This window comes from Oncorhynchus nerka, linkage group LG14 (genome assembly GCF_034236695.1).
Source record: "Oncorhynchus nerka isolate Pitt River linkage group LG14, Oner_Uvic_2.0, whole genome shotgun sequence".
In the NCBI taxonomy this organism is placed as follows: Eukaryota; Metazoa; Chordata; class Actinopteri; order Salmoniformes; family Salmonidae; genus Oncorhynchus; species Oncorhynchus nerka.
This window is the reverse complement of record NC_088409.1, coordinates 56,688,569-56,701,763: the sequence shown is the minus strand read 5'-3', so window position 1 is coordinate 56,701,763 and position 13,195 is coordinate 56,688,569. Positions and strand designations below refer to the sequence as shown.

The following is a 13,195-nucleotide window of genomic DNA, read 5'->3' as shown; positions in this document are numbered from 1 at the left end:
ATTGAGATTTTGCATGCAGAATTCGGCAAAAAATATCCCTGGTGTACAACGTAAAACACCAAATAATGTACGCATAGCAGTATTAGGCCGATACCCGCTAATTATCAAAATCCATAAAAGAGCCGTTAAATTCTACAACCACATAAAAGGAAGAGTTTCCCAAACCTTCCATAACAAAACCATCACTTACAGAGAGATGAACCTGGAGAAGAGTCCCCTAAGCAAGTTGGTCCTGGGGCTCTGTTCACAAACACAAACAGACCCAACAGAGCCCCAGGATGGCAACACAATTAGACACAACTAACTCATGAGAAAACAAAAATATGATTACTTGACACATTGGAAAGAACTCACAACAGAGCAAACTAAAATGCTATTTGGCTTTAAACAGAGAGTACACAGTGAGAGAGAGAATACCTGACCCAAACTTAAAGGAAAGCTTTGACTATGTACAGACTCAAGTGAGCATAGCCTTGCTGTTGAGAAAGGCCGCCAAAGGCAGAAATGGCTCAAGAGAAGACAGACTATGTGCTCACTGCCCACAAAATGAGGTGGAAACTGAGCTGCACTTCCTAACCTCCTGCCAAATGTATTAGAGACACATATTTCCCTCAGATTACACAGATTCACAAAGAACAAACCCAATTTTGATAAACCCCCATATCTACTGGGTGAAATACCACAGTGTGCCATCACAGCAGCAAGATGTGTGACCTGTTGTCACAAGAAAAGGGCAACTAATGAAGAACAAACACCATTGTAAATACAACCCATATTTATTTCCCCTTTTGTACTTTAACCATTTGCACATCGTGACAACACGGTATATACACAGACACATATCACATTTGAAATGTCTTTGTTCTTTTGGAACTTGTGTGAGTGTAATGGTTACTGTTCATTTTTATTGTTTACACACACAGAGAGAGAGAGAGAGAGAGAGAGAGAGAGAGACAGAGAGACAGAGAGAGAGAGAGAGAGAGACAGAGAGAGAGACAGAGAGAGAGACAGAGAGAGAGACAGAGAGAGAGACAGAGAGAGAGACAGAGACAGAGAGAGAGAGAGAGAGAGAGAGAGAGAGAGAGAGAGAGAGAGAGAGAGAGAGACCTTGTTGATATTGAGGCTGCATCTATATGCCATTATATTGATCTCCTCAATAGTCTCAGTAATCAATAGCATCCACTCAGAACAATCCAGCCTCCGTGTAACGCGTGGAAGCTTACCCGTTGCCTCAATATATCGGATGCACTTGTCAATGAAGAGCGGGATGGGTCGGTCAGGTGTCACCACGTTGGCCAACGGCACGCCAAAGTAGTTGCTTTCTACTTTGGATATGGAATGCCTGGGCTTGGGCCGTGGTTTCTGAGAGAGAGAGGGGGAGAGAGAGAGATGAGAACGGTGTTATCCTTTCTGTTCGTCACCCATCCAAGGCATCGATGGATTTTTAGGCCATAGATATGGACACAATTTTAACACACACACATTACCACACTTTCATTCTTTAACATGGGCATCGAACTGTATCAACCAGCACGGCACACATACGCACCCATGCAGTAGATTCTTCTCAAGGCCCACGCTGATAGGAATGTACGATTCCCATCTCTAGCTGTGGGTGTGATAACACATCTTCATTCCACTTTTCACCTCTCTATGTTTTCTTTATCCTCTGCACTCTTTCCTCTCCGTTGTCATGCTCCCTTTCCACTACACCGCATTCCTCGAACATGGTCCCATCCGAAACACAATCATCGCTTCTAGTAAGCCGCTAACCTACTGCTGTTATCAGCATTTAATTTGATTTTATAAGCTACTTCTGTGCCGTTCAAGCAGTAACTCCACTTGTACGGTGCACTTAAATGGTGTTCAGTGGGAATGTGTTGCTGTCCCGAGAAGCGAGAGAGCAGAGCAGCATGATACTCTCAGAGTGAGCCTAGCCGCCTTGGCCGGGCCCTCTGCTCCAGTTACACCCCCCCCCCCCCCATTACTTTACCCACCACCACCACTGACCTGCCCACCACCCTACATTCCCCTGGCTACAGTCAAAACACAAGACTCTGCTCTGCTTTTTTTCCTCCTTTCTACTGAGACAGGATGTGGCCAACGCTGAGAAGACAACAGACCTCTACCACACAAGGAAAATAATACACGTCCTTAATAAAAAAAACGTTAAAAAACACGAGACCAGGGTTCCATCAATGTCTCCCTCTCTCTCTCTCTGTGTGCAGTGCTAGCGGCATATTAGAAAGGGACTAGGAGATGCAGGAATTTAAATTATTCCACTTGTCGGCTGAGGAGGTTTTAAAAAGGCTGGGGAGAGGAAACGTTTCTGGCGTCTTGGTGGGGAGGGGTGAACAAGAGAGAGAGAGAGAGACACACCTCTGCCAAGTCAGCCGGCCACAGCCTGAGGTGAATGTATTTGAACAGGGAGAGAGGGTCAGATAGTTTCCACTGTGTACTCACTGCTGAGGCAGCCAGGCAGACAAGACTGGCTGGTTCTACCCTGACCTCGGATCAGACTTACAGGGACACTCTCTGTTTATTATACTGACCAGGCTACAGCTGGTTCTATAGCGACCGTCACCAATGGAGTGACAGCTGATCTGGGAACCTAATGAACTTATGGCTCCCATTAAGTAATAAAGGCTTTAATGTACGTGGAGCGGAGACACAGGCCCCAGATCAGCCCTAAGTGTGCTCTGGGGAGTCGCCATCTTAGTCCCCAGTAAGCAGTTTTGTTTTATTTGTTTTGGTGGCTTAAATTAAGTTCCCCCTATACTGGTTCCGCCAACCAAATTCACTCTATATTTGTGATGTTACGGAGCATCGTTCAGGACATACAGTATACAACTAAACACGTGTATAGTTTATGGGGTAGAGAGACATCACTACTGTGTGTGAAAACATAAAATCTCCCTGTCCTCCCTACTGACACCCATGGTAATTATCACCCACACACAGCCAGACAGGGTGGTTTGTGTCTCTCTCCCCCAGCCAGTCTAATCATATACACTGCCTTCGCTCCCACTTAGGTGGCACTTTACGTGTCAGCCTCTCTGTGTGAATGAGAGGTATGGCAGGCAGATAAGACGGACGGCGTTGGGTCAAATGTTTCACCGCAGAGTCTGAGGGAGGGAGGGGAGGCTGACGCCCATGTATGAGTCCTATATTCACTGTATTCCCGCTTCATCAGCAGGAAGGTAAAGAGAGAGAGAGAGAGAGAGAAAATCGGGGAATGAGGGAGGGAAGGAGAATGTGTGGGAGGAGCAGAAAATAAACCCAGGGCATGTCCCACTAGTCTCTGGGCATGTTTTGGTGCTGCACAGTTGGATCGCTCAGCTGCCAATCGCTCTCTATTCACTTAATGAACAGCGCACCTCGAAACAGAGCATTTCATAAAGCCATTGGGTCTACTCTGCACAGATCTACTTGTTTTTAAAAACAAGCCACACTATGGGACTGCAGCTAGGGCTGTGGAAGTAACAGGTTTGTAATTTGTAATGAGTGAGTGGGTTAGAGCCAGGGCTGCTTTAATCCAGGATAAAACAAAACTGCTGTACAGAGAGACAGTGTGGAGGGGGAGGTATAATAATTCTCTCTCTTTTTACTGTAGTTAATGACCTCATTCGGGTGACCAGTGAAAGAAATGTCAAACTAAGCCGGCAGAAATGTACCTTCGGTTTTACCGGCGTTCGTGTCAAATTATAATGAGCCGTGTCAGCACAGATTCCAAGTTTGAGAATTGTGTCCGTTTGGGGAATAATGGACAGCACACACATAAAACACTGACAAACACACACACGCACATAAACACGGACAAACACGCATATGAAGGGAAACATTACACACATACACAACTAGCCATAGCCTGAGCGTACACTGTGCTCCCGATTCATTAAAACAGTTTCTCCTGAGCTGGGTGACTTCAATAGCTGGAGTTTCTCTGCTTCAACCCATGATTGGGCTAGTTTGGAGGACCACTTGCGAAGCAGGAGAAAAGTAGGCCCACAGAGCGAGAGAAGGCAAGGCTGATTTAAAGAACCTGGAAGGAAACCCAGACCCTCTATAGCAAGTCAGACTCCAATGAGATGGGCTCCAGTGAGCAGAGACAACACAGAAAACCTGCGCATAGCTCATGCACTCACACAGGTGAGGAAATACACACGCCAATAAACACTGAACAGTGCGCATTAGGAACACTGTTGCTAGGTAACTTTGATAAAAAGGTGGTAGGTGAAGACAAAACCCTATTAAAACAGATGAAAATCATCAAGTAGTCTATAATAGATTGATCGAGATTGTATATGAAGTCAGCCATAGGGTGAAATCTAAATGAGTCACAGCAGTTTCTCTCTTTCTCGAGGTGCTCTATATACAGTATGTGACCGGTATAAATAATAAAAACCTGAAAGTGTGAAACCTGATGTGATGTTGATGAACAATACACACAGACACAAAACAGACACTGGGGCACATACCTTGGTGTTTCTGCGCAGGCTTCTGAGGATGTTCCTCCTCTTGGGGTCCTCGCCCTCCTCGATAATGGAGTTGTCCCCTTTGTGCGCCCCGCCCAGCTCCTCTGGTGCTTTGGGAGGCCCCAGCTCGTCGTCACTGCCGATGGAGAAGCTAGTGCGGAAGCTGCTGAACTTGCCCAGGCGTTTCGAGCGGTCGCGGTACAGCCGCGGCTTCACCCCCAGAGCAGACATCTTCCGCCTCCGCTCCAGGGAGCTGCTGTCAGCCTCGCTGTCCGAGCCATTGCCCCCGCCGTTAGAATGCTTGTTGGCGTTGCGGATGGTGATGATCTTGCCCTGAGTGCTGTCGTGGGGCACCGAGTAGATGCTCTCCTCCTCTGTGGGCCGCTGTTTGGTCACGGCATCCACGGGCTCAGCGTAGTCCGAGGGGTCGTAGCCACCGTCGCTGCCCGGCGCCCAGGTGACGGCAGGGGGTAAGGAGCGGCGGTTGGTCCCTTGCTGGTCCATGTAGGGCCCCAGGTTGACTTTCCGAATGGTGGGCTTGGGCCGCACCTGGGGGGGGACCTTGTTGTTGAGCTTGCTCTCGAAGGTGCTGATCTCGGAGATGACTGAGAAGGCGTCGCTGGACTCCAGGTCGGGGAGCTTGAAGCCCCCCAGGTGGGAGGTGAGGGTAACGTCAGGGTAGGGAGGCGAGGGCTCCACGTCCTCCTCAGAGTCTAGCAGGGTGTTGATGGGGCTGGGGGAATTGCAGCGGGCCGGGCTCATGCTCTCAGTGGTGCAGGCCTCTGCTACATTATCGTACATGTGTGTGGCCTCCACTATGGTGCGTTTCTCCACAACCTCCTTCAGGAAGGGCTGAAAGAGGTCTATCCTGTGCAGGCCTCCCACCACCCCTCCAGGACCACACACTACTGTGTTAAACATGGCCTCGATCTCCCGGGCCAGCTCCTCCCCCTGGCTCACCTGCTCCCTGGCCGCCTCAGAGTCCGACAGCTCAGCCTGGCTCTCCCCCACCGCAAGCAACTGCACGGGAATGATGTCCTGCACCTCACACAGGAACGCACACAGGGTCTCCATGGACGCCTTGCGCCTGGCAGAATACACGGCAATGTAGCCGTGCACCAGCCGACTTTTCCTTAGGGCAAATGAGGAGTGGAAGGAGAGCAGGGAGAGGTCGATGGTGTGCCTCTGGGCCCCCACCGTGAGCTCTAGGAGCACGGACGTGCCACTGCTCAGGCTGGAGGCCGGCCGACAGTGCTGGGGCAGCAGGAGAGGCGAGAGGAGCTGCTCCACGTCATAATCGTCGCCACACATCAGGCACATGACTATCCGCAGGTCTGTCTCGGGGATGGGCTGGGAGTGAGAGTCTCTGAAGGAAGGGGGTAAAGGAGGGGAGCTGCTGCCTATGCTCCCAGGGGGCCTACGGCATTCTAACAGACCTTTTAACACCTGGTTGATCTGCTTTTCGTTCACATTGCGTCCATAGCCCACCCCAGGGGAGGCGGGGTCTAGGTAACCACACTGTAGCTTCCCAGCAACCTGCTGCCCCTGGAGGATAAGTGTGTGGGCCGTTTCCCCCCCAATGTCCCTGATGGACCCTACTCCCCGTTTGGTGACTAGGAGCAGGTTCATGGGCAGCTGAAATAGACTGTTTTCCCTTCGGCCTAGTGTGGACTCTCTGAGCTTCTCAATGCTCTCCACAATGTAAGATAGTGACTCCTTAGAGTTGTAGAGACACAGGACGCCATGGGGGGTGAAGGTAGGCGTGTGGAAGGAATTGACCGGCAGACGCACGTTACCCTCTATGGGCCGGAGGGACAACTCATACATTTTCCCATCCAGCACGTACCGGTCATCATTGGTGCACAAAGCCCTGATCTCATTGGCCAGTTCTCTCCCCAGGCCATCTTTACCCAGAATGACCAGGTTTATGCGATCTGCGTTCCCGTCGCCCGGTTTATGGCTATCGAAGAAGGAGTATCGAGTGGGGAACTTGGAGGCTAGAACCTGTTCAATCTTACAGTCCACACAGTGTGGGCTATTTGGGCAGGTCTCCTTGGTGGGGTGGTAGACAAAGTGGATATGCTTGAGAACCAAAGCGTCCCTCTCTGCCTGCAACTTCTGCAGGGCCTTGAACCTCTGCTCCTCCCCTAACACCTCCTGGATGGCCCCCATCTTCTCCTTACTGGGCTTGGCGTCTACCTCCAGCTCATAGAAGAGCTCTGAGTACTCCAGCAGCAGCTCCTGGAAGTCCTCCTTGGCTCGGTCAATGATCTCCTTCTGGTGCCTGTTGTAGATGTCTAGGTACTCTGTTTCCTCGAGCCACTGATAGAAGTCTTCATTCATGATGAAGCTGCGTGCCTCCTCCCAGGGTTTGCCTGCTGTGATGAAGGGAGAGGCACTGAGCTTCTCCTTGAACTCCCACCTCATCTCTGCCCGTTTGCGCTCATTTTTCAGGTGCTCCAGGTGGCTCTCGTAAATTGTCTCGGCCACCGGGGTCTCCAGGAGATCCTGGGGAATCCTTTCATCCTCCATGTTGTCTATGTGTGGCGTGGTCTCCCAGGGGGTGTCATCCAACACAACGAACCAATGGGAGAAGTCTTGCTTGGTCTCCAGAACCTTCTGGACCCCGGACCAGCTCAGGTGGTCAATCTCATCCAGCTCAGGGACTAGGGAAGCCAGTGCCTGAGGCAGGGTACTGAGATAGACCCTCCGCCTTCGCTCAATGTGTTCTTGTTTGAGCCTGTGGACGTGCTGCTGGAAGAGCTTCTTGGCTTTCGCAGTGCCCTCCAGGAAGACATACTCCTTGTACTCTGAGGAGGTCTGCATGCGCCGGTTTATGTTGGGCCACGTCTCATTGTGGTTCTTCACGATACGGCTGACCAGCCACTCATAGCGGTCTTTAGCCGAGGCAATCTGCTGGCTCTGCTGCTTCAGGGCCTCAAAGTACGGGATGATCTTGGGTTTGCCCCGGCCCTTGTCTATCAGCTGCACCAGGGTGAGGAAGGCAAGGTCTACGTTGACGTTGGAGCGTGCTGACGTCTCCACCACCTGGAGGTTCTTCTTGGCCAAGGCAAAGGTGTGAGAGTCCTTGATGTAGCGCTCCACCCCCTCGTCGCACTTGGTGAGCACCAGAACCACTGGCTTCTTGTTCTTGGCTAGCTGGTTGTAGAGATTAGTGATGAACTTCATCTGGTCGTCAAAGTTGCGGTTCATGCCCCTGCTGACGTCCACACAGAGGAGGAAGCCATCCACCATTAGCTTCCCCTCTGGCATCTGCTTCTGCTCAAAATCCTGCTCCAGCCCTAGCTGGTCCGTGCAGAAATACATCAACTTCTCTGCAGAGGCCAGCTTGTTGGAGGCAGCCCTCTTGATGTAGGGCTGGAGGGCTGTGGAACGGTGTGGCTGGAACGTCTGGTCATCAATGAACTCTGTCTGCTCCACCACATGCATCCTGCACTCCGGCCCCTCCTCCAGCACCCGCCCAGTTTCCCCCCAGAACAGGAAGTGGTCATTATTCACCACACGTCCCCCGAAGTCGCTGGTGCTTAGCACGGAGGTGTGGTCCAGGTAAAAGTCGTCTGCGCTGGGACGGACGAAGCGGTTGCACAGACAGGACTTGCCCACACCACACTGCCCCTTCTCTTTCTCTGTGCCGGACAGGCCCACCACGACCAGGTTGTAGGTGGGTGCCTTTGCATCTTGCTTTTTTGCCATCATCATCGAACGCAGACACTCATCCTGCCATGCCCACAAGCTCTAGGGAGGAGGCTGCTGGGCGGTCTTTCCATGCAAAGATTCTTACTGGCCTTGGGTCTGACCCTACAAGAGAAGGAGAAAGAGGGAACAAATATATAAATACTGAAGACTGTGGGAAAGATTCAAGTCATTATTTGGAGGGTGTTCCATGTCTCATTTAAATTCCCACATCGTTGCTGTGTGATGTTAATGTTTAATCTGTGACCCCATTTCACCGCTGAAAGTTTCCTGAAGAGATTGGGGTCAGAAAGCTGTTGGAATGCTACACCTTACTTAAGACAACTGCAGTACAGTCGCTATTAACTGACGCATTCCTTCACATTTAACCTCTTTTTGACATTCTACTACCCAGCATCCTTAAAGTAGTTTCCTTATGGCTTGTTTGGAAAAACGTACAAAGCAGAACCTTATGTAACGATACATAATTCTCTCACATCTAACAGTGTTGTCTAAGCCAGCAGCAGTTCTAAAAGACGTGATGATATAGTTCTCGCAAACACACAAATCCACATACAGAAAGAAAGAGAGAGACCCTAATTGGGCAACTAGGGAAGACCAACTGCCTTATAAAAGGCTGCATTGAATGTTGGCTGCTTTCCTCTATATAAAAAAAAAAGTGTTTTCTTCTGGTCCTGAAAAAAATAAAAATAAAAGACTCCGCGGACAGACTGTAATCGCTAATTATGATCTCAAATTGCACGTCTCGTCACATTTGCCGAGATGTAATAGCGGTTCAATTTGGTATCCTGCCGTCTGGAGATATCACTTGCAGATGTTTCTTTCCATGCCCCGCAAAATGTTCTCAGAGCAAAAAAAAGTTCACAGCCACACAACATATCCTATTGGCAGAACACAGGCCTACAAATCATAACTAGAGCTACAATGGGTAGAACTGGATGAGGGAGATAACATTCATGCCGTTTCGATAGGCAGGCCCTTTCTAAGCAGTCAGGCTCACATAGACAAAGGCCCAAAGCACTAGACAGCTGTGTACAGTAAAAAAGACCCCACACCCAGTTTACTGTAATTCATCCATGTATTTAGTAAACACATTAAAACCACTGTTAATGATGAATGAATGGTGCTTTTGAGGCAGGGTTTGGAGAATACGAAATACCCACTGAATTGATTTAGTCAGAGAGTCAGTATGAAGAGAGAACTATCTGCAGAGAAAGAGAAGAGTTCAAAGTCCATCTCTCTCTCACACAGAGACCGAGAGAGAGACGAATCCAGACACTGTAGATAATATATATACACACACACCACGACCACAGGTAGGACGGTTGTAGGTTTAATAGTAGAAAGGGGACAATAATATAAGGGATTCAAAAGTTACTGTGCAAAGCTAGTTCCATCTACCCAGACTCTGTTCACTGTAACACTACAGCATCGCACGCCTACTACAGTAGGTGCATCACCAAGTGGCAGCACAAAAGAGATCCATATCAAAAGGAATGTCTTGTGTTTTGATATTTGCAGAGTAAAACATGCATCCAAAAAAAGGGGGGTGGGGGGGGCTGGCTGAGAGATCCAGTACACACAGTCTGTGTAACGAAAGGAGTCTGTGCCTGGGCTGCAGATCGATAGCGGGCTGGTTGGTGATAAGACCTGGGCACCCATGGTTAATTCATTGCTCTACATCCCGCTGCAGGGCTCTGGACTGGCCAGCAGTGATTAGCCGGAGATCAATGAGCCCTTCACATAGAAAAGAGAGCAGGAGAACACTTTTTTCTTTTTGAAGACACTCTTATCCAGAGCGATGTACAGTAGTAGTGCATTCATCTTAAAGCTGGAATCTTTAAAATGGTGAAACGGCCACGTCCGTTTACATCCTTGCACACGAGATTGCAGTGCGTATTGTGCTCTGTGTTTTTCAGGAAATGAAGCACAACAATCCTCAGCTCGGCAACAAAAACAATAACAGCGGTGGTGGGAGGGGGGGGGGCGCCCTGGGGCGCCGTTTCCCCCCCACTGTGGATTACACATTTAAGACCGCTTGGTGAGACAACCACATATCACAGTCGTAGTAAATACATTTCTCCCCAATAAAGAAGTTAACAGCAAAGACAGTGCTCGTTGGAAAAGACAAGTGAATTTAATTGTGTTTATATATATTTTTGGAAGATGGGCAGGGACTCTGCTGTCCTAGCGTCAGGGGAAGCTTGTTCACCCATCGGGGTGCCAGGGCGAGGGCTTGGACGGCCAAGAGACCAGAGGTGGCAGAACGGAGTGCTCGGTTTGTGGTGTAGGGTTTGAGCATAGCCTGAAGGTAGGGAGGGGCAGTTCCGCTTGCTGTTCCGTAAGGTCAAGCAGCCAGTGGAGTGTACTTCCTGAAATGCAGGGCTGTGCATTGCCTCAGTCTCCTTGGTCCCCTTAAAAGGCGCTGCATGGTCATTCCAATGTCTACATTGGCTGTGCAGTATTTACGGTGATACGGCCTCTGCAGAAGTCATGGAATTCATACATCCTGCGCTTCGGGGAGCAGCACAAAGCTGTTGTGAAGAAAGTTGTCAAGGAAGTGAGTTTGGGTTTATACAGGACCTCCGCCCTCACCTACCGTCAACCAATCGGGTCAATGTGGAGCAATGAGGAGTCCTCCACAGCGTTTCAAAATTTGGGGAGGTGAACAGCGATGCGATACGGAGCTCAATTTGGCTTCTGCATGCCTCTGGAGGCTACGCAATTGTGTCATACTCTCCATACGGAGCCTCCGACCACATTTTCAGGTCAAGCATAATTTGGCATTTAGCCATGCCCACAGCAGGGCCGTGCTCAGTTGATAGAATGTTCGACAATACTGACAGGGCATAGAAATTGAGAGCATAGACAAATGCATTCCATGTGGAATAAAGAGCCACAACCATTCTATATTTGATCCGACTTCCAGTACAATGCTATTATCATCGTCGGCGGGGTTAACTGGACCTTTACCGCAATACGGACCAGCTCCAGTCCAGACTGCCGAGAGTACCCGTCTCAATTAGTTCCATAGTAAACCGCTTTGAGCAGAGCCTAACGATAGGCTTAAAGGACAACAATGCTCCCATGCCTGTCTATTTACCCCTTGAACTGGTTCAGATCAGAGGCATCAGAACCCATTAGATAGACAACCGTCATTCCATTAGATGTACAGTATTCATCAGTCCCTCATGTTATGTTACCACTGGTAATAGTAGAATTCACACGGATGACAATTTCTGGGCTGACCTGTTCCACTGTGTGTGGTAAACAGGTGACCACGGAACACCATCATGCAAATCTTGGCATGTCGAAAAATGAAAAGGTAGGCTATGGTAAACATAAACAGGGATCTGAAAATGGTTCGCTACGCGAGGGAGTTGCTATTGGTATGTTTTATAGTAGGGCAATTTAGGGCAATTCCACGATAATGGAATTGCGCTGAAACTCAAGATTTCTCACTTAAAATGTATGCCATACAAAAAACATTGAACTAACCACACAACTGTATGCACAAAGACTACTTAACATTTCACAAAAACACATTTACTGAAAGAGCTGTGTAGACAAAGTTTGGTAACAGAATGGCAAAAATCTCACACAGTTTGTGTGTCCACGTTTTCCAAAAATGAAATATCTGCTTAAAATGAAAGATGTCTGCAGAAAGAATGAGATGTCAGCTATGACATGACACCTTGACTTTGAAAAAATAGATTTTGGTCATTGAACTACAGTCAATGAAGTGGATTTAAACCCGGTAACGGAATTGCGTTAATGAAATTTCATCACGGGTCCCTGATCTGTAAAATCACAGAAAGGCCTAATTATGGATATGAATGTCATTCTCTTCAGGTGATGTATCCTACACAAAAAAAGGTACAAATATGCTATATCTTCCTTTTGATATTCGGGTTATATTCTACACACTGGCTATTATTTGAAATGAGCCCCGCCCCAAAACAAGACCAAATTTGGTTGGTCCGAACCGGACTAAATCACATCATAGATTTCGAGCATCAAAGTACAACTCAAACTACAGTACAGGGCTTTAAATTAACCTTTTTAGCCACTCGTCCTTCGGAAAAGTAGGAGAGATTTTTGACAAAAAAAGAGTGGCTTGTGACACCATGGACCAAAAAGGTGACAGAATTGTGTTGTTACCTTCATTACTATCACTGGTATTGAAATGGAAGGCTGCTGCTGCTCTATGATCCCATGTTTAATATGTCCTGAGCAAGGCACTTAACCCCCCTCAAAGTAAAATACTGCACTGATAAGTCTACTGTAGAAAACGCATGTGGTCCGTCAACCCTCCATCTAGAAAGCTACTGGGTGGGCAGGGCTTTTGTAGAAAACTCTGCTCAAACACACCAGAGTCAGCTGATCGAGATCCTGTTGAGCGGCTGATTTTTAAAAATATATTTTTTTTTACAACGTTGTGTGTTCGAGCAGGACTGGAGCAAAAGCCTGCAACACCCAGTAGCTCTCCTGGAATATCTTGGAGGATGGTTGGCCACCCTGCTACATTACAATCACAACCAAATACTTGTTATGTCTTTATAAAATAATTCCTTCATTCAATGAACCAGGAATCAAAATGGCTAAGGTGAGTGAGGTAGCTAACTAAGATGTTTGTCTATTTGTAAGGTTAAAATATTCAGTGTTCAGGGGAGATCTTGACAGCATAGGTTACTTTGTCAATTAGGCTATTCCAATACTTACATGGCCAGTATTGAATAAAGGAGAATCCTAGCCAATTTTGAGCACTTGAGCATTTTTACAAGCGGAGTATTACAACATTGTTTTCATCAACTGCACTCATTAACTGCGCGTTGGCCATTTGCGGTTATGCCAGTGGAATAATACATGCTAAAAGTCTAAATAGTTAGCTAGCGAGATAGCCAATTCAAAACATAGTGTAGTTTGGCTAGTTATGTACAGTAGTTAGTCTGTTGTATATCATTTTACCTGTTGTGCATCTCACTCACCATTACTTTCTCATCGCT

The 13,195-nt window shown here is 48.2% G+C and overlaps 1 protein-coding gene across 1 annotated transcript in view; it reads right to left on the bottom strand.

Moving 5' to 3' along the window:
* LOC115141448 (rho GTPase-activating protein 35-like) overlaps window positions 1–13,195 on the bottom strand; it is a 94,916-nt gene that overhangs the window by 33,050 nt on the left and 48,671 nt on the right. The window contains 2 exon segments of the mRNA XM_029680328.2: window positions 1,224–1,362; window positions 4,479–8,294. Coding sequence (XP_029536188.2) covers window positions 1,224–1,362; window positions 4,479–8,195 — 3,856 coding nt within the window. The 5' untranslated portion in view covers window positions 8,196–8,294.